The sequence below is a fragment of the Corvus hawaiiensis genome, chromosome 16, assembly GCF_020740725.1.
Source record: "Corvus hawaiiensis isolate bCorHaw1 chromosome 16, bCorHaw1.pri.cur, whole genome shotgun sequence".
Classification (NCBI taxonomy): Eukaryota; Metazoa; Chordata; class Aves; order Passeriformes; family Corvidae; genus Corvus; species Corvus hawaiiensis.
In genome coordinates, this window is record NC_063228.1 from 16145232 (window position 1) to 16165486 (window position 20255).

The window sequence follows — 20255 nt, forward strand, 5'->3', positions numbered from 1 at the left end:
GCTGAAACATCAGTCACATAGAAAGCCACGATCGAGAAAAGCAGCTCGGAGCCCGGGGTCGGAGCTGGGTGAACACGCATGGATCTGACCTCTGTCGCACCAGAGCTCCCGAATTCACGACTGCTGCTTCAGCTGGTCCCTTCTTACACAGTTCTTGGGCAGAGTCCGAATTAATTCTATTCTTCTCGCAATTTAGCATATTCATGATGTTTTCTTGTCCCGAAGTTGGACTGCACAAAGCATTTCCCAGGTCTGATGAACTGTCCATCTTTGGTGATGAATTTGTCTGTCTCCGATTCCTGGAACCCTCAATGAAGTTCCCGGAATGTCTAATTCCTTATCGGCTGAGATGTAGATATCAGAAGATAGTGATCAAGTCATAAGGTGATAAGATCCAATCCCACCTGGGGTGGAATCCTCACCTATTGATTACTTTTGTGTTGAAAGAACTTCCCTTTTCAAGTCCTCCAGTGATGTAAAATTTTTCTCTCAGCCAGGCTGGTGGGGGGTTTTGAAACTCTGGCTCTGTATAGTTTCATTACAGTTCATTTTTATACATAACAGCGGGAATTACAGACTTCATTTATAACAAGAGGCTTAGAGGAGAAGGCAGCACGTGAAGCCAGAGATAGGACAGACCCTGAGAGCTCAGACCAGCATAGCCGATCTCAGGATATGAATTTTGGGGTTGGGTGAGCATTTCTTCTAGCCCAAGAGGAACAGAAACTCCCTCCCACTGCCTCAGCCTTTCCTGCATTCTCGCTGTCTCGCTCCTTCCCAACGAGGTGCCCGTTCCAGAGGAGGTGCCCGTTCCACAGGAGGTGCCCGTTCCACAGGAGGTGCCCGCGCTCTTGGAAAACGGGCGCTGGTCCCCGCAGCCGCCAGCGGGTGCCGCGGGCTGCCCGGCCCGGGCGGGGCTCGGATAAGCAGATGTCACCTCATCCCCATGATTAGCCAACTGTCCTCTCGCCACTGGCGGGACGCTTCACAGAGGGGGTTGGAGGAGAGGAACTGCCTGCAAGGGAGATGCCAAACCCTGGAAACACAAAAATTACGCTTAAAATAAAAAGGTCTCGTGCCTTTTTGCTCGGCAGCAGCTCCGGGGGCAGCCAGGGCTTGGCTTTCCCCAGCAAACCGAGCAAGGAGGCAACAGCCCGAGAGGGACATAACCATAACAAAGGAAACACATTCCTTCTGCCATTCAGTTTGTCTTTCCTCAAACAAAGCGATAACCGAGTGCTGGTTTAGTTGACTCACCCGCAGCATTTCAGGCTGGGTGATCCTGGGCAGCGCGGCCATGGCCAGGAAAGGCACCGGCTGCCACATGCTCGGCCCGGCGGTGGGGCAGGGAGGCGAGGCCGTGGGATGTCCTGCCCCACTATGGACTAACGGGGGCTGCCAGGGGCCAGGGCACAGCGCCCGTGGTCTCCGTGGCCAGGCAGGGTGAGATTGGGGCGCTGCCAGCACCCACCCCCAGAAGTACATCTGCAGAAAAACTGCTTGCCCCAACCCATGCAGAGAACAATTGCTGGGGACAATCTGACCCTGTTTTGGCAAATTTCTTCACCCAGTCAAAAATATCCTTCTCTAAGTGTATTAGTCAAGCCCACCAGAGAATGTGTGCAGGAGCGGGGTGGGAGGTGGGGGTAACGCTGCATCCGTGAGCTGCAGAGGACAGGAGCTTCAGGGGCTCCCAGACAGCTGCCACTGAGCTGCCACTGGCACCAGCACCTTCTCAGTCTCATCTCCAGTTCTTGAGGGGTCCATAGGCATGGGAACCCTGGAGGAGAGGCCGGCAGGCACGGCATGGCAGCATGCCAGAGGTGATGCTCCATCAGGGTGCAGGAGCCAAGGCTGGAGGAGCCACAAGCACAGCAGCTGTGTAGGAATACCTGAGAAGTGCCAGAGGGATTGGATTTAATTTGCTAATTGGTAGTGAGGACTCTGATACAAGCTGAGTGAGGCAGGGAGGGGAGAGGAGACTCCTGCCCCGGTGCATCTCGGGGCAGCGATTCTTCAGCACCTCGTGCTCAGCAGCTCTGCAGGAAGGTGCTGTTCTGCCAGCCAGCCAAGAGTTTATCTCCCTCCCCACCTGCCAGCTCCACGGGCCAAGGGAGAGCTGGCAGCACAGAGAAGAGGCAGGTTGTGTGGGCAGAGCCATGGCACTGTCCCAGCTCAGTGACGAAGGCCAGATCAGGAGCAGCCCAGCACATGGTTCTGAAGCAGCTCCCACCCAGGCAGCAGAAACCCTCACCAACCTGGGTTTTCTCCCCAAAACTGAGTGTAATGACTCAAAATTGTCCTTCTCTTCCTACTTGGTGCCCTGTGGCTGCCTATTCTCAGCATCTGGCAGTAGCTCCATCCTCAAAAAGGTTGTGGCACCTTGGGCCTGGATTTGTCCTGCCACATCCTGTCCCCAACATGCTCCTCTCCCCGTGTCCCCAGGGCAGCTCCCAGGGCAGCAGGAGAACAGCCACAGGCAGGAGAGTGCCAGTGGCCCCCAGGCTGGCTCCAGGCTCTGTCTGTGGGGTGGTGTCTGCCATGGAAGATAACAAATACTGTCTGCTCCCACAAGCCTCCGGCAGGAAAACCCCGTGGCTGGGAGACTCCAGTGCAGGACGAGCCCGAGCACTGGGTTTGTGCTTCTCTGGGTGTCTCTGCACAGCCCACACATGGCTCCCAGCCACCAAGCATCCTTCCCACGCTGCATCCCCGTCTCACCAAGCATCACGTCTCCAAAACTGCCTCTCCAGGATATGTCAGCTGTTTCAGGCCCCCGTTTGCAGCTCAGCTTCCCAAAAACCAGGTGTGGGGTATGGTGGGAGGTTGGTGTGCTGGCTCGCAGTGTCTGCTTCCAAGAGCTCCTGGATGCAGCGTAGGGACAGGCTCTGTGCTGGGAAACCACAGTGGCTCCTCCTAGAAATGCAAACCCTGTGATTGGGGACTGAAAATCTGTGACAGCGCTGCAGGTGCAGCCTGCAGGTTGCTGAAGGGTGCCAGGGGGGAAAGGGGCATCCCATGCAGAGCCCACCTGAGGCCCAAGAAATTCCTGCATTTTCCATGGGTGAAGGTGAAACCAGCCGGTGATGCCACAATGGAGAGAATCTCCCAACCAAGCAGCAGGAAGCCACACGACTTTCACCAGTAACTATGGCAACCCTGAGCAAATAAATGCTATTTTCAAACCATGGGCAGAACCTCCTCATGGGAAGCCCTGGCTGATCCCCACTGCCAGCTGAGTGCTGGGAGCCAGCATGGATGCCCTGTGGAAGGAAGGATGAAGACCAGCTCCACACAGTGTGTGGTCCTGGAGAGACCCCTGAGAGGGCATTTCAGGAAAAGGATGGCAGAAAAAACCCAGCTTTTCTCCACACCATTCCCAGGAGTTGAAGAAACTGTAGGAACATGGATATTTTCCCAGCTGCATTCACACACAAGCACAGCACGGAAAAGGGGAGGATCAGAGGGTTTATATAGGATAGGAAAGTCCTGGACAGAGAGATGACAAGGGAAAGGGATTGGATCAGGGTAGGTGGGGATAGGATAGGATAGGATCGGATCGGATCAGAGGCCCCTGATTGCCTCATCAGGAAGTCCAGCACCAGGAATATCCCAGGTAAGAGTTAACAGCTCAGGGGGGGCATCAATTAAGCTCTTCCCAAACAGAGCAAGAGAAACCCCACTTGCAAACAGCCCAAAGTCCTGACTGAGGGAGGGAGGAGGAGCCGGGCCCCCAAGCCCCGTGACTCCTGCCCTGTGATTTCGGTGACACACCGCAGCAGACACTGAATGAGGAAGTGTTCCACAGGGTTTGCTCCATGGCTGGCCAGTGCTTGCTGCTGAGGCTAAGGGCAATGCATCCACTGCCAGACCCACCTTTCCCATTCCCAATCCCAGCACCATCTCAGCTCCACTGAGTCCATCAGACCTCCTGACCAAAAGCCCACCTGGGCTTGTCCTGAGATGAGCTGCATTTTTAACACCTTAACTCCAAATCCCCTCATGGCACCCAGGGTACCAGAGCATTCCCTGCCAAAGCACCTCTGTCCTGTAACAGCTCCATGCTGGCACCTCTGTACCCAGACCTGTCCTGCAGGGGCAGGGTGCTCCCAGCTGGCTTTCCAGACCCCTTCCACCCTGCTTTGTGACATGGGCAAAATCACCAGCATTGCTGTGGCTTTTAGAAACAGATTCCCTGGCAAACAGCTGCTCCAACTTGCCAAAAACCAGCTGGGTCAGCAGCCCTGGAGTCCCACACAGCAGCATGGAGCAGCCAGTGTCCGGCTCCTGCTCACAGGAGGCAGCCAGCAGAAGCTGGAGCCCTCTGAAATTGCTCTCCAGGATGTTTGGTCCATGCACAGACAAGGTCCAGGGTGGTGGGAGAGTCATCTGCCACGAGGCCACTCAGAAAATACCCCCCAAAAGTGGTGGCACCTATAGCCTGCACCTGCTGGAAAGCCCACCTCATCCCTCTGCTCCTGCCTTGGGATGGGAACAGACAACCCAAAACCCCTCTTAGGCTGGGTTTGGTGTGGTGCCACGCCACGCCATGCAGTTAATCCAGCTCAAAAGGAAAAGGCAGAACTGGAGGTGCCACCCTCACGTCCCCTGGCGAACGTGGGCGCGCTGGTGCCAGCCTGGCGCCGGGCGAGAGGGTGAGCGCCGGTTGCTGTGGGAACAGGAATTCGGCTTGTTCTGCATCCAGGCTCTGGCTCTTTGCCTTTGATGTTGTGTTCCCCTCCCAGTTTGCCTTGAATTTTGTTCCCTCCTTCCGTTGCCCTTTCCTTGAGGAAGAAATACCCCTGCACCTCCACAAGGCAGAAGCAGAGCTGGCATGAGAGCCTTGGTGTCCCCACTGAGGAGTGGCAGGGGGACAGTGACATCCTGGGGAGGGCTGTGTATGTGCAGCAACCGTGGGGCCAGAACGGATCCAGGTTTGACTGAGAACCCCCAGCCAAAGGTGCCATCACTCCCAGGGCTGCCGGGGCCAGGGGACGCAGCAGCAGCTGCTGGTGCTGGGAGCTCCATGGTGCTCTAAACAGCACCTTGTGGAAAGGACTTAAATTGCTCTCGGGTACCTGCTGCAACTCAGCAGGCATGACGGGGAGCCAGGCGAGGTCACACGTGCTGTCACTAGCATCCAATTTGTCCTTGCCCTCCTCTGGCCCACGTGGGCTTTGTGCATTCCTGTGTCCACGCACTCCACCTGTCACAGCCACAGCCGGCCACCGGTGTGGGGCCGTGGGCATCTCTGGGGGATGCTTGGCACGCGGTCCCTCCATTGGCCTGGTCAGTCCGGGGTGGCGTGGAGAGAGTGAGGAGGACTGGGCAGTCCCAGGGGGATGAAAGGAGGTGGATACTCTCGTTTCCAGCACCCAGACCTTCCCTCTGTCACCCTTAAGAGTGTTGGCACTAGGATGTGCAGTGGGAACCACGCTGTCTCCACCATGGCCTCCGTGGCTCCACTTGCGTAGGAGGGGGCTCAATAAATACATGCCACAGGGAAAACATGAAATGCAATATTTTGAAAGGAAATTTTGTTGCCAAAAGCTTAAAAAATATCCTTTCTGTGGCAATTTCAGGTGAAACACAAACAATTTATTCGACCTTTAGTGCTGGAGAACTGAGACCCAGGGACATTGAGTGAGTCCCAAATGAAGAGCATGGGAGGAGGAGGAGGAGGAGGAGGAGAAAGAGGAGAAGGAGGAGGAGGAGGAGGAGGAGGAGGAGGAGGAGGAGGAGGAGGAGGAGAAAGGACAAGAGGGCTTGGCTCAAGGTGCTTGACCACAAGGCAGGGGCAAGGAGACTCCCAGCATCCCGCAGTTCCAAGGGTGGAGGGAGGGAAGCTCGGCCCTCGGGGTCCCAGCGCTCAGCCTCTCTGGAAGCACGGCGTCCCCAAAGCGTCACCACCGCCACAACTCGTGAGCTCGCAGCTACAAGGAGGCTCTTTGTTCGCCGGGATGGCCGCTCGCCGGGCGGGGATGGGGCCAGACGATCTGTGGGAAGCCGCCCGCCAGCGAGGGGCAGCGGGGCCGGGGCTCCGGCTGGCACGGAGCTGGCACAGCAGGAGGAGACGGCAGCATTATGGTGTGTGGGGCTGTGGAGCTGCTCCATCGGCACCCACCGGGACCCGGGAGAGGCACGGGGAGGCAGCGGGTGCAGGCACAGGGGGAAGAGCATCCCCTAAGTGCCCCTAAAATCCACCCTGGGCCCTGGGTCCCTGCTCCAAATACTGATGCTGGTGATGCCCCAGTCTGCTGGTGTCCTTGGGGCTTTGAAGCTGTCAGCCAACAACACGACAGCACCCATCACCCGTGGATGAATTCCATGGGGCAGATGTCTGGGCTCATCCCTGCCAGCCAGGATGCTCGTGCCATTCTCTGTCCGGGCTCTGCACCCTGCAGGGTCCCCTCACTGCAGCCAGGCCGGGCACAGTGCTGGCAGAGATGCCCACTGCAGGTGAGGGCTGGTGGCAGCCTGGCCAGACCCAGCCCAGGGGAGCACCAGGAGGGCACAGCCCCGAGCACGAGGCTGGGATGAGGCACCAGGGCCCCACCTCCCCTCCCCAGCCCAAATCTGGTGAACAAGCTGCCAATGCTGCCAGTGCCTGAGGGGTGAGAAACTCACCCAGTGACCAATTGCTCCGGCCCTAGAGGGAGGGATGGTCCCCACAGCAGTGAAAGGTTAATTCAGGCTGCTGGAAACTCTGCCAGCAGTGACAGCCACCACCACAGCGCGACAGCAACGATGGCCACGCTGACAAAGAACAGGTCCCAGGGTGGAAAAGCAGCGGTGGAGGGAGTGGTGATGGTGGTGGCAGCGCTGACGATCGTGGTGCTGGTGGCAGTCACGATGGTGGCAGTGGGGATGCTGGTGGCAAGGGTGGCATTGATACTGGTCATGGCACTGGTGGCAGTGGTGGTGACAGTGCTGGTGACAGTGATGGTGGTGGCAGTGGCAGTGGTGGTGGTGGCAGTGGGCTCCACACATGGGATGCACAGTCCCTGCACCCGCCTCTGCCAGGGCTCAGGACAGGGTCCTCCTCTGTGGCTCTGACCCCAGCAGTGCCCCCAGCCCACTCCTCCTCTCTGTGCCTCCAGCCAGCCCCTGCCATGGTCCATGTCCCCAGGAAGACCTGGTGACAGTCTGCCACAAGACCATCTCCCTCTCAGAGCCAGAGTGCCCTGATGCCAGTCCCCAGCACATGCCAGCCACCTCTGCCCGCTGCAGTGCCAGGGCCCTTTGTGCTCAAGCAGCAGCAAGGAATTTGCCAAAGTAAATCCTGTCCTCAGCTTCCCTGTGGGCTCTAAGGCTGAGGTGTCCAGAAAAGTGGCAAGAGGGGGGAAAAGGCAGGTGGCCCTTGAGTAATTAAGAGATCTGGTGCTGTGGGACATGGAAAGCTCAGCCAGATTTGTGGCAGCAGGAACTGTCAATGAACCCCCGAATCCTAGGTAACGGAATGGCATCAGTCACCCTTCCAGGACGGGCTGTAGGAGCATGCCTCTGGGATGTTTCAGGATGGGGTTGGCTCAGGGGAGTGCCTGCAGGAGAGAGCGGGTGGCAGAGCCTAGGCAGGGATGACACCGTGGTTCAGACCCAGCCCAGCCGCTCTCCTCCAGCCCACGGGAAAGGATGGGCCAGAGGCTGGTTGTCACATCCAAGAGAGAAGGTTCGATGGATGGGATGGGAGCAGAACTCCAACAGATGCTATTGGTACTGGACCCCAGGAGGATGTGGAGTGCAGGGGCTGGAATCCCCTAGAAGGGACCCCAAGCCAGCGAGGCCCTGTGAGCGCAGCTGATCCCTCATGGGAAGCCCACGACAGGTCCCCACAGCTCAGGAGACAGGGCCCTGACAGGGAACGGGGCACAGGATGCAGGCAGGGCACAGGGCACAGGATGGGCTGTGGGGGACACGGGACACGGGACACGGCACACGGGACACGTGGCGCATCGCGGGGGACGCAGCACCGGAACACGGCAGAGGGACACGGGGATACGCGGCACAAGCCACGTCCTGGGATGGGGAACGGGGACACGGCCCGGGTGGTGCTGCCGGGACACGACACACGGACACGACACGGGGATAGGACACACGGACACGACACGGGGATAGGACACGGGGATAGGACACACAGACACGACACACAGACAGGACAGGGGCACACGACACACAGACACGAGACGGGGATAGGACACACGGACATGACACGGGTATTGGACACACGGACACGACACCGGCACTCCCGGCCCCGGACAGAGCCGACGCCGCGTGGGCGGAGCCGCGATGGGACACGCCCCTTATGCTAATGAGCGCTGAATCACGCTCAGCGGGCCGCGGCCGCCGGGCAGGACGGGTCCACCCGGGCAGCGCGGAGGGGGGAGCGAGGGCAGGGGAGCAGGGCCGGGCTGCCGGTGCCGCCGAGCGCTGCCGCCGCGACCCGGGGCGCGCGGGGGATCCCGGACGCCGCTGGGCCTCGCTGGCGGCCGCGCCGCGGGAGCGGGGGCGGGGAACGGGGGCAGCCGGTGGAGGGCGGGCGGGAGTCCCCCCCCGCCGCGCGCGTGGTGCGCGCCGAGGGCGGGGCGGGCGGGGGCGGTGGGTGCGATCACGTGACGGGCGGGCCGCCGCCATTTTGTCCTGCGGAGGCCGTATTTAGGGCGCAGCGCGCGCGCCGCCGCCACTCCCGCCGGGACGGAGCTGCCGCGCCCCGGCCCCGCCGCCGCCCGCCCGCGCCCCCGCCCGCCCCAGCCCCGGCCCCGGCCCCGAGCCCCGCCCGCTCCCGCCTCGCCTCCGCCATTTTGTGGCCGAGCACTGCCCGCCGAGGACCGGCGCCGCGGCGGAGCTTTCCGCCTTCCCCCCGCCCTCTCGCGCTCCCACTCTAGCGGCGCCTCGGCCCGGCCCGGCCCGCGCAGCCATGTCCTCCAGCGCCAGCCCCGAGTACGCCTCCTTCTTCGCCGTGATGGGCGCTTCGGCCGCCATGGTCTTCAGCGGTGAGCACCGACCGGCAGCAGAGGGGGCCGGGGAGAGGGGGAGGAGGGGGAGCACGGTGTGGGGGAAGCGGTTCCTCTTTCCCCATCATTCCCCTGCCCCGGCGGGGAGCGATCGGCGGCGGGGGCTGGAATTCTGCGGGGGCGGGGGCCGCCCCCCCTTCCCCCCCGCTCCATCCGGGCTCCCGGGGGCAGCGGAGGGTCCGCGCCGGTGACGTCACCACCGGCGGAGCCCCCGGGGGCACGTGACTGCGGCGGCGCCGCCCGGACCGCCCCCCCTCCCCCCCTCCGGGCGGCCGCGGGTCGGGGTCCCCCCGGTGGCCCCGCGGTGGCCGGGGCGTGTCGCGCCCCTGGCGCCGGCTGCCCGCGGGGTCCCCGGGGCTCTGCCTGCCCGGGGCTCTGCCTGCCCTGGCCTCCGCGGCGGCGGCGCTTCTGCCACTGTGAATCGGACGTGGTTGGTGTTTAAACCATTCCCCGGATAATGCCAGAGCAGTTTTTAACGAGATTAAACGTAACTGTGCGATCGTTTGGCAGGCAGGTCCGCCTTGGAGACGTTAATGCCGCTGCAGGGAGTGGACGGGCTCCTGAGCTGCCCCGTGCAACGGGGATGCCGGGGCAGGGGGGAAGCCCTGCTCCATGGCCGTCCCTCTGCGTCTCCAGGCAGCGAGCTCCGTGCGGTGTAAACTGGGTCATCCTGCGGCACCGCTCTCCCCACTGAAGGAGCGCAGATGTAGGGACCATAAATGCTGGTTTACACCAGAAAGGCCATCCTTTAATGCCTTGTCTCTCAGAGCCTGGTTAAGCTTCCTGCAGAAGGTGACTGCTGTTCCTGCACAGCGTTTGCTGGTCCCTGATGGGTGCAGACCTGCTGTTCCCTTTGGGATGCAACACGGGGAAGGCTTCAGCTGTTTTTTTCCCAAATGCAGGTGTTACAGTAATTGGGAATAAAACAACTAGGAATCAATCTGGCCTTCCCTTCTGAAGGCTTAGCCCATGTCTCCACAGACATGAACATACTGACTGGTCTTCATTTCTCACCTCATCTGGCTCCCAGTTGGAGAATCAAAACCTTCTAGTATTGAATTGGTTGTAGCTTAAGTTGTGTAGTGCTGTTGAGGTGCTTGGGGTCTCATTGTGTTAATATGGCCTCTGGGATGGTGGCTGGGTCTGCAGATGGATTTGAGGAAGCTGCTCTTGATTGATGAGTGTGGGTGATGAAATCATGCAAAGAGCCAAGTGAACAGTGGATTAAAACCAGTGTTTGAGAGGAAGCTGTCTAGCAGCACCATGGACTGGTTCCACACCAGCCATGTTTGTGGCTTTAATTTTTAGTAAAACAAAAGCTTGGTTGGCTGTGTTTAGTCTTGCTCAGTTTGTACCTGGTGGTGGGATGCAGATGTCCATGCTGAGTGCAGTCAGTGGCCTGCCACTTCGGATTTCAGCCATTGTATTCATGATTGACAGGTAAGGATTCTCCTGAAAACTCAATGGCTGAAATGCCGTAGGAGCCAGAGTTGGGACTGCTGACCTACCTGCGTCTTGGCTAGTGAAGATAATGGAGGAAGAAACTAAGACCTAGTTACTTGTTGGGAAAAAATAGTCAGCAGTTCACTGCATTTTGCAAAATGGTCTTAAATACTGAGCTTTTCTTCCAAGGAACGAGTTGCTGGATTCCTCTTGAAGAATCAGATTTGGAAGCAAAAGAACATGGCTGTATGGCTTTAGACACCAGGTTTGTGACGTGTGAGTGCTTCAGCTGAAACATCAGTGAGGGATGCGGACTTGAGTCAGCGCTTTAACAGGATTTCGGAGTGGTGCTGGCGTGTCTGAACCAGCAGAGAAGCCTTTCCTAAAAGCTGCAGGGTTGACAGCATGGTGCTGTGGGATTGCAAGGGGAAGGTTTGAGGAGGGGAATGCAAAGTCAGTGCATAAGCTGTATTGATGAAGGTTTGGTATCTGTCACGTTGCAGGCGGTTTGTGAGAGGTCCTTGATGCAGAATCTGTGTCAGGTAGTCCTGGATTCAATGAGCTTAGAGGTCTTTCCCGACCTCAGTGATGTTGTAATACCAGCTGGTCTGAGCCATGCACATCTCTTGCCAGAGCACTGGAGAACACGTTATAGATGCTGCTCATGGGAAATTGTTTCTTAGATGTGACTGTTCAGTGGAGCAGTTTGGATTTTTAAGGCAATATGGCAGAGGCGTCAACATAGGATAAACAAAAACTTGCAGTGTTGTGTAGCTTTTGTAATGGGTGTGTGGCACCACAGCATATTCTGATGTTAATTGTGTGTTAGTTGTTAAAACAACCACCATGATTTAAAAGTAAGGAGCTAAATCTGGACAAGCAGTGTAAAACTCTAAAATTGTCCTGCATCAGTGTTAATTAGTGCAGTGATCATGTCTGACTCATGATGTATCTAAAGATCACATTCTTGGGGAGCTTGTAGTTCCAAGACCTGTTTTGTAGTAAACATGTTCGGGTTCTGTACTGTCCAGGCTAGTTTGATGTGAAAACAAGTGACTTCGTGCAGTCCTGTGTGACGTGTGAGCATTACTTGCTGATGGTAAATAGATAGCAGAACTCGTTCTGGTCAGTGAGAGACAAGAGCAGGCTGCTGTGACCTTGGCCATCTTTGAGCCTGTCTGGTTATTTGCAGATTACAGCTTGTTCTCATTGCTGCAGTTCCTTATTTCCCATGTGTGAAATGGGGTGGCTCAGGGTCAGGTGCTGTTGGGTGATTAAATTATTGTAGCTTTTTCATGTGATTTGAGCACACCGGAATGGACAAGTGTGTTGGGCAGAGCTGTCTGGTTCTGTGTATGCTGGTGCTCTGTGCAAAGCCTGTCCCAAGTGTGCCCACTGTGCCTTCTGTGGTGTGAGCAGTTGTCCTTAGGCCTGAACTCCAGCTGGGCATTCGGTGCCTTCAATACCTGCTGCACTGCCAAGCAGCTGGAAGATTCCTCATGAAAGGAACTTTAGCCAGCAGTGTTAAATTAGTCTTGTGTGTTCTCGTTGCTGCAGAGCCAATGAAGTGGTACTTTTCTTTTAAACTAGGGCTTTAGATATTACAGCAGTTGGTTGGCTTTTAAGGGACCTCCATGGTGAAATAGCTGGCTCAGAACATGTAGCGTGATGTACCTGACAGCCCTGTGCAGTCTGATTCTGGAAGGCTTCATGACTGTAAACAACTTGCATCCTCAAATGCAAATAGCACCTGTGCTTCCCAAAATACTGTCTGAGAGGTGGGGAGGTGGAACAGGAAAGCTGCTTGCTTTGCACTGAGGAGCTTGCAGGTAAAAATTAAATGGCAGAGTGCAGCTCAAGGTGATTTTCTGCTCCAAATGAGGGTGCTTGTGATGTGGGCAGGTGTATGAGCTACCAGACTGTCTGCAGTACAGATTAGCTTAAGCCTTCATCCTTAACAGCAGGTAAAGCAGTGGATGGCTAAGACCTAAGTGCTGTAACAGAAGTGAGGTAGGCGATATTTCTACAGCTTGAGAATGAGGGATGGCATCTCAGCAAGGGCATCATTTCCTCTCAGTAAATGCCAGTCTTGGGAACATCTGAAAATGAGATGGATCATCGGTATAAACCATTGGCTCTGCAGAGCATGGCTTAAGCAGTTATGCTGCAGTTTGTACTGTGGCTTCCTGATGGATCTGTGTCGTACCCTGGAGTCACTACACAGCCTGCAGGCACTTCCCATTTGGTGGGAACACTGGCAGCAGCAGTGGACATGGATGACAGCTGCCTCAGGACCTCTTGGTCAGCTTCCTTTTTTCATTCCTAGAACTGGCCTCTTCCATCTTCAGAGCCTGACTGGTTGCACACAGGGGTTGCAAGGTGAACACCCTCCCAGCCTGACCAGACTGTTGGGTACTCCTTGAAGCAATGGTTTACAGCAGCGTGTGCCTCACCAGTGAGGCATAGCTGGCCGCACTCGCTTCCTTCAGACTCTGAATCCTGTGAGCATGAGGCTTTGGGTCAGGCTGCTCTGGCCACAGGATTGTCTGCTGGATGCAGGCAGGGGACCAGGGCTGTCTCATGCCACAGCAATGGGGCAGCAGAGCTGTGAGGGCTGCTGAGTGCTCTGAGCTCCCCTGAGACCTGCTGGTTGGAAAGGGGTCTTGCTAACTGGTGTAACACACTACTCTGCCAGTCAGTACCTGGAATCTGGTTTGTGAAACAGGTCATCTTTAAGGTGTCAGGAGGGAGCCTGTATGATGATAAAGATGGGTAACAAGTGGCTGGATGGACTTTGCTGCTTGCAGAAGGACAAGCCTGTGCTCCATGGTATAAGTGCTTTACCATACTTTCAAAATCAAAGAGCTCTCTGTGCTGTGTCAGACAATCCAGAGTGCCAATTGAAGCAGCTCTTGGACAGTTGACTGGCAGATCTTTTATTTTCCTTGGACTGCTGCTATTACAGCAACAACTCAAGGAGTGGTGGTTTTTTAAGTTCTCAGATGTACTGACCCAAGAGTAAAAGGCTTGCCAGTCTGGCAGAATTTTTGATAATGCTGTAGGCTGACAATGCAGGCTTGGTAGACATCCCCACCCCTTTTCATTACATTAGGGAAGAACAAAAAGCTGTTCCTAATTCTGAAACAGGTGATTCACTGAAGGTCTTCAGAGTCTACAGCTTCCTGTTGGGCAGCTTCACTGGTTACCTCTCGGGTTTTCATTGGGGAACAGGCTACAGCCAGGCTTCAGCCAGTGCAGTGGGAATTTGCATAGGCTCCAGTACAGTTCCCCTAATGTGGCTTCTCTGTTCTGTGGCACCTGTTCTGATGCACCTGAGCATCTGAGGCAGAGCAGCAGGGTTTTTCCAAGAGTATCCATTACTGTAACCTGAGGTGGAGCTGTTAAATGTGGTGGGGTGGGAGGGGGCAGGGCCAGCCGGTGGGAAGCAGCCTGTTTATTTGGAAGTGTCCAGGTTTCTGGCATGGCAAAGCAAGGACTGTACCTGACCTGGATGTCACCTCTAACATTTCTCCAGCCTTTTAAGAACAACCTGCTCAGGGATCAATAGATGTATGTGAATTGGTGTCTGTCTGCTCCCAGGGAAGCCTGCCTACTGCAGAGGGCAGCCCATTTGATAGTGATTAGTTTCAAAAGTCTCCAGATGGAAGTCCTCATCCCAAATGGTCTTTCACGCTTGCTGTGATGGTAACCAGTGGTATCCTAATTGGAAATCTGACTTCTGTTACTAGCTCACTTCTAATGCAGGGGAATTCTGCATGTTAGTGCTCTGGAAATCTCTCACATGCAGTGTGGAAACCTGCTTCACCATGGTGGGACATGAGAAGAATCCCTGGCTCTGAATGGACCAAATGCTGCTGGAGTGTGTGTGGCTGGTTCTGAGCCTCTGTTCCTGGGCTGAGCCTGTCTGAATGTATCAGCAGGTGAAACTGGATCTGTGCTACTGGATCTCCTGACTGGAAGGCTCCTCACAGCCTCTCTCTGTATCAAGGGGGTGACTTGCATCTGACTTAACTGCAGGGTTACTGTGTGTGACCTGACTGAGCACAGTCACCTGCTGGAGCTGGAAAAGGTTGGTTCTGATGCTGGGACTGCCCTTGATCTGAAGAGCAGGCTGCTGGCAGAGCCCTATGGAAAGCTGTGGCAGTGGCGAGACTATGACTAGTCTTCAGTCTTTGACACTACAGCCTATCTGGCAAGTGACTTTCTAGGTTATACTTGATCCTGGAGCTGCACAGCCTCACTCCCTAGCTTTAAAAGCTATCACTTTTAAAGAGACAGATATGGTGAGGTGCCAGGCAGCATATCCTCAGTCCTGAGGGAGAGCTTTTTTCCCCCAGGAGCAGTACATAAATCAGCTCTGGGTTGTGAGTTCAAGAAGTAACTCAAGTATTTCACAAGGGAGTTAACCTTTGAAACAGGCTTACTGGGAGTAGGTGGTTTTGAATGATGTGCATTGCAACTTCTCTGTATTGTAACACCATTGAACTTTCAAATGGCACAGTTCCTGGTTAGAGACCAGCATGGATTCCTTCTCTGGTGAACTAGACAGGCAGAGTGCTTCTCCACCTGCCAGGTAAATGTTTTGACAGTTCTATGACAGCTCTACCTCTTCAAAGGTAGTACTGGAGCCTGCTTGGTCTGTACATTAGAGATGAGGGAGCTGGATGAGCTGACACAAAAACCCAGAGGCTTGGTGTGTAGCAGAGGTACAGCTCTTGCCCCGTTTCCAGTGTGTGCTGCAGAGATCTCCTCAAGCCCTATTCACCGAGATTTTGGAAAACATGTCCTTCCAGTGAACCAGGGATATTTAAATGAAGCATATGTGCTTCAGTTGTTGAGAACTGCCATGGGGTAGAGGTGAACGTGTGCAGGAACATTGTCCAGGGTGTCCATGGCTCAAAACTGAGTGGCTGTGCCACTAGAGGCTGGGTCATGGTGGGAAGCAGGTATTGTCTTTGCCACCTTGCCTGTAATACTGGGGTAATGTCAAAGATGCAAGGACTTGCATCCAGGCTAGTGAAGGGCAGTAAAGCAGCCTTGTAAGGTGCTGGAGATGTCTCTTGGTTGGGGTGCTGATAAAGGCTTCCTTGGGAGCAGATGTGCCAAGCTCTGAAGTTCTGTGTGGCCCATGGGACTGTCCACCAGTGGGAGTTCAGTAGAGCTTCAGTGACATCTAAGACTGTCATGTGAAGACTGGTAAACATAGGCTTTCTTTTGAACTGTGTCTAAAACAAGTTCAAGGCATAAGATCTGGCCTCTTCTGGGGTTTTAACTGGGAACTGACAAACTTGTGCTGCTCTACCCTTCCACAAAAGTTTGAGCAAGCTGACTTTCTGTAAGTAGGGTTACAAAATCACGTTCTCTAATCCATCACTGCATTAATTGCAACACCCTCAAGTAGCTTCATGCTTGGAGGAAGTAATGACTGATCTAACTTTAAACAGTGAACTTCCCTTAGAAGCCACCACATTTTTGGAGAGGTTTGTAAAAGATTGCAAACAGGAGAAGTGGTTTCTGCTAAATTCTATACCCAGGGTAGATAGTGGAATCAGGATTCAGGCTTAGTTCCAGCCCTTAGAAGATGCTTCATCCAAGAAAAATGGTTCCTAGTTCAAGTCAGTGATTTCTTTCTAGACTTTAAAGGGCTAGACCCTAAACATAGCTGTCACTGAAATGGCTGATGAAGTCCATGTGCTAGTTTCCAGGCTCATCTTACATTTGCAGGTAGAACCTGCTCCTGGCTCAAGCTTCCTAAGTTGGGTTCTAGTTTTGAATTGCCCAAAATGGCCCTTTACATCACTTGGTGCCAGTCAGGGTTCAAGAGCTTTGCTAGCACAGAACAAATTGGTAGCTATGAGACTTTCCCTTCAGGTTTTTGTAACTAAAACTGAACTTCCTTCTGAGAATGAACCTTGTGTTAGTGCAGCAGCGCTGCTTGCATGAATGGTCTGGAGTTTTAGTGCCAAGCCAGGAGGATGACTGCTCAAAGATGGGCTTTACAGGAGTGCTGAGTGAGAAGCAGGAAAACATGTATCCAAACTCCTCCAAATACCTCCCAGCAACTCTTTGGGACAAGGTGCACAATCTCACACCTGGATACTGGTGTAAGGCAGTTCCACATCTTTGTGGAACAAGCTGGTCTCCCTTGGAGAAGCTTTAGTTTTCTGTGGGTGAAGCAAACTCAACTATTAAGTCTCAGAACAGTACAAAGACTTTAAATGCCCACGGTTTAAATACATTCCAGCAGCCTTTTAGAACAGATGCAAGAACATTTTTCTTGCCAAATATGACTGACCTCTGAATATAATCTTGATGTCAGGAAAGGAGACTGCCTACCCTTCCATATGCCTATCACTGCTGCTTCAGGGACTTACTCCTGGCTGGCATTTGGCCTGCATGTCATCTCTGGGTGATGGTGAGTGCAGTAGGAAGCTGTGGAGTTCCCAGAATACCCCCCAGTAAAACTGGAAGGAAAGGTGTCTTTTCAAGAATTCTTTGCAGAATCAAAGAATAAGGTGTTTGAGGAAGCTTCTATGAAACTAATACAAAGTTTTCAAGGCAGAAGTTACTTTGGGGTAGTGCTTTGGACTCTTCCAACAGGTCTTGGGTGCAGGTGATAAGCCCATCATCCTGTGCAGGTCTCTGCATACTCAAGTGTTGACAGAGATGATGAGTAGGTGTAAAATGGTTAATGGTCCTCTATAACCTACAAGCCAAACTCTTCTTCATGGTTCCAGTGGTTGGATTGACAAGTGTTTGGACCCGAATCCTTCACAGGTGAGGTTTTGGCACATGGAGAGCGTGACCTTTCTCCAAGGAATGACATGGAGCGTTAATATTTGAGTTTGTTTCTATCTCAGTGTGTCTGATGAAGCTGCAATGGCACATTTAAGTCCAAGGCCAAAGCATAGGAAATGGGTTTTGTGGGAGAAGAGGCCCCCTGAAGGAGATCTGTCTGTCTGAACTCAGTTCAGGTGGCTCAAAGTTCAGTGACTGTGAAGGCCAGCTCTCAGCTGTGTTCTGCTGGGGTAGGTAGACAGATGTGCTTTGTTGAGCCTTGCAGTGTGGACTCTGGGAGGGCACAAATGCTAGAGTTCCACTTGGGACCTTGGGTTTTGGCCCATAAGCAGGGGCATGGATGGCTGCTGGGGGTGTGCCTTGCTGTGAAGTTGGTTGGGGAAGATGTTCTTTTATCAGTAGTGTTTGAACAGCACCTCTTTGGAATAGGACTCTGGGTAGGTCACTTCCTCATCCCTTAGGGAAGTATTCCTGGCTGTCTTGTGACCCTGTTAGTTTTGCACAATCCTTCCTTGTGCTGGCTCAGCTGTTCTAACTGCAGCCTAGTGAGGGAAACGGTATTTGGGGATGTGCCTAATGCGTTTTTTTTCTCTTCCAGCCTTGGGAGCTGCATATGGAACAGCAAAGAGTGGCACAGGTATTGCAGCCATGTCTGTCATGAGGCCTGAGCTGATCATGAAGTCCATCATCCCTGTGGTCATGGCGGGTATTATAGCAATCTATGGCCTCGTAGTGGCAGTGCTCATTGCCAATGCCCTCTCACCTGAGATCACGCTATTCAAGTAAGTTGCTGCATCTGTGGTTCTGTTTCAGACTGTCCTGTCACTGTTTGATGCTCTGTGTGTGGGTGGTTTTGGCTCAAGGCCCCTGGAAGGCCTGGCAATGCTAAATGCTCCTGGGCTAGGCTTAGGAGCACGGGCTGGATTCCAGCTGCCCAGTGGAGCTGCCTGCTCAGTTGGCTGTACTGGCTGTCACAGATCAATTGGGCATCCCAGTGCTCATGTGGTGGGACTGTACTTAAAAGAAGCTGTGTACAGACAGCACTGGGATAGGAGGCAAAGCCTGTGTCATGGTGCCAGACTCTAGACCTGTATGCACAGGTGTTTCCAATACTGTCTAAATAGTTCTGCTGTTGCCTGGGAGATGCAAGTGAATAATTAATATTGCTTTTGCTTTATGTGCTGGTAAATCAATCCTTGAGCTATACATTGGGCCTCTATAGCAGCTACAGTCTGAAACTTAATCTGCTCTTGGCTCCTGAGAACAGCTGGATCTGGTGTGATTGAGCCCTCTTGGAATAAAACAGTGCTGCTGAAGTGTGGCAGGTATCTGTGTTGCTGTACAAGCTCTGCCTATGAGCAGTGTGCTTGGCCTAACAAGACACGGTCTGAAACAGCAGATACAAATGGTCCTTTGCAATTTCCAGGTGGGCAGACACTGATAGGGACCTCAGGGCTGCTCTCCTGCTTGGAAAAAGCAGACCATTCCTGCCCAGCTCCTGCAGTGCAAGACACCTGGCTGTGCTGTGGCTGTATAACAGGTTGCTAAAGGTTGGAGATGAGCAGCTACTAACAGGCTACACTTGCAGCACTGTGGCACATTGCTGCAAGTGCTAGTAAGTGCTGCTCTGACAGCACACAGAGCCTGCAGCTGGCTCAAGTGGCCGCAGACAAGCTGGCGGCCGTATGAACTCCAGGCCCAGTAGCTCAGTTTGGTGTGTGAGCCACACATGGACATCAGCTGAAGATCCTCCACTGCTGCCTGTCTTTAAGTATCAGAGTTGGGAGTGCCAGTAAGCATCTGCTTTGAGACACACTGGGCCTGTTGAAAGAGTTAGGGGCTTAAGGCTGGGTATGCTGTTCTTGCCACTGAAACTCTTCCATCTCTGTCCCACAGGAGCTTCCTTCAGCTGGGTGCTGGCTTGAGCGTGGGTCTCAGCGGTCTGGCTGCTGGCTTTGCCATCGGCATCGTGGGCGATGCAGGTGTCCGGGGCACAGCACAGCAGCCCAGGTTATTTGTGGGGATGATCCTCATTTTGATCTTCGCTGAAGTCTTGGGTCTCTATGGCCTCATTGTTGCCCTTATCCTCTCCACGAAGTAAATGTTGCGGTATGATGTAAAGAGATGTAACAAATCTACGTTTAACAAAAAAAAAAAAGCTCCAGAATGAAAATGGTTTCTCCAATGTGTACAGTTGTCCCAATTTGGTAGTTGATCTCTTGTAAATGCGCAATATATGTTAGTGACTCGTCTGTCCTGTGTGTACTTCAATATTAACTTGGATGGGCTGCTCCAAGCCTGCTGCATGGCTTGGGGTGGCCTGTGTGCAATTTCCACCCATTGCTGTTAGTATTTTATGTATAAATATGAACTAGAAATGTAATTTTTTCTCTTCACTGGATGTTTATTTATAAAAGACTTGACATGTTCATACATCTATGGAGCAAGGATTTTCAATTTCCCATGCTATATATATTAATCTTATATATAGGTAGATTACACTGTGGGGTCAATTGTAAGTGCAGAGAATTCCTTGGATGTAATTTTGATTCTAAAGATTGCTGTAGTGTCCTGGTATTGGAGTATGAGAATTTTGTGTTTTATTACAGCAATTGTCCGAAACACTCCCGTGTTTCAGTAGTAACCGCGTATGCTCCGGCATCAGTCGTGCACCCAGTGTTGGGTTACAAACTTCTACCATGTTTCCAAATAAAACTTCCTCACTACATTGCTGTAATGAGTCCCTGGCTCTGATTTCCAGCTGTTGCTGCTCACTGGGAAGAGGGCAAGGTCCCTCAGGGGAGGCAGGTTCCTGGAGTGACTGGGCAGCAAGCAGGGGTGATGCTGCCAGCTCTGCCACAACTTACCCTTTCTCCTGGCAGTGTGGTTCCCAGCTGCTGCCATGGGCTGTATTCATGGTGAGCAGGGATGCAGTGCTGTGCTCACCCTGATCAGCACATCTGGCTCAGTGTGATGCTCTGT

The 20255-nt window shown here is 54.0% G+C and overlaps 2 protein-coding genes across 5 annotated transcripts; one reads left to right on the forward strand and one right to left on the reverse strand.

The window, feature by feature from the left end:
* LOC125334519 lies at positions 1 to 5665 on the reverse strand. 4 transcript variants are annotated; one of them, XM_048321403.1, is made up of 3 exons: positions 3032 to 5665; positions 1258 to 2916; positions 1 to 1036 (listed from the first exon to the last, which is right to left on the reverse strand). In XM_048321403.1, exon 1 carries the CDS (start codon positions 5493 to 5495, stop codon positions 4566 to 4568), a length of 930 nt encoding a protein of 309 aa, XP_048177360.1. In that variant the 5' UTR covers positions 5496 to 5665; the 3' UTR covers positions 1 to 1036; positions 1258 to 2916; positions 3032 to 4565. The 4 variants fall into 4 exon arrangements, with proteins under 4 accessions (XP_048177360.1, XP_048177363.1, XP_048177361.1 ...); XM_048321406.1 differs by having other exon boundaries at positions 2722 to 5665; XM_048321404.1 differs by having other exon boundaries at positions 1611 to 5665.
* A 3096-nt stretch (positions 5666 to 8761) lies between these two features.
* ATP6V0C (ATPase H+ transporting V0 subunit c) lies at positions 8762 to 20001 on the forward strand. Its single transcript, XM_048320954.1, has 3 exons — positions 8762 to 8990; positions 17872 to 18055; positions 19170 to 20001. Exons 1-3 carry the CDS (start codon positions 8915 to 8917, stop codon positions 19372 to 19374), a joined length of 465 nt encoding a protein of 154 aa, XP_048176911.1. The 5' UTR covers positions 8762 to 8914; the 3' UTR covers positions 19375 to 20001.
* Positions 20002 to 20255: the final 254 nt, after the last annotated feature.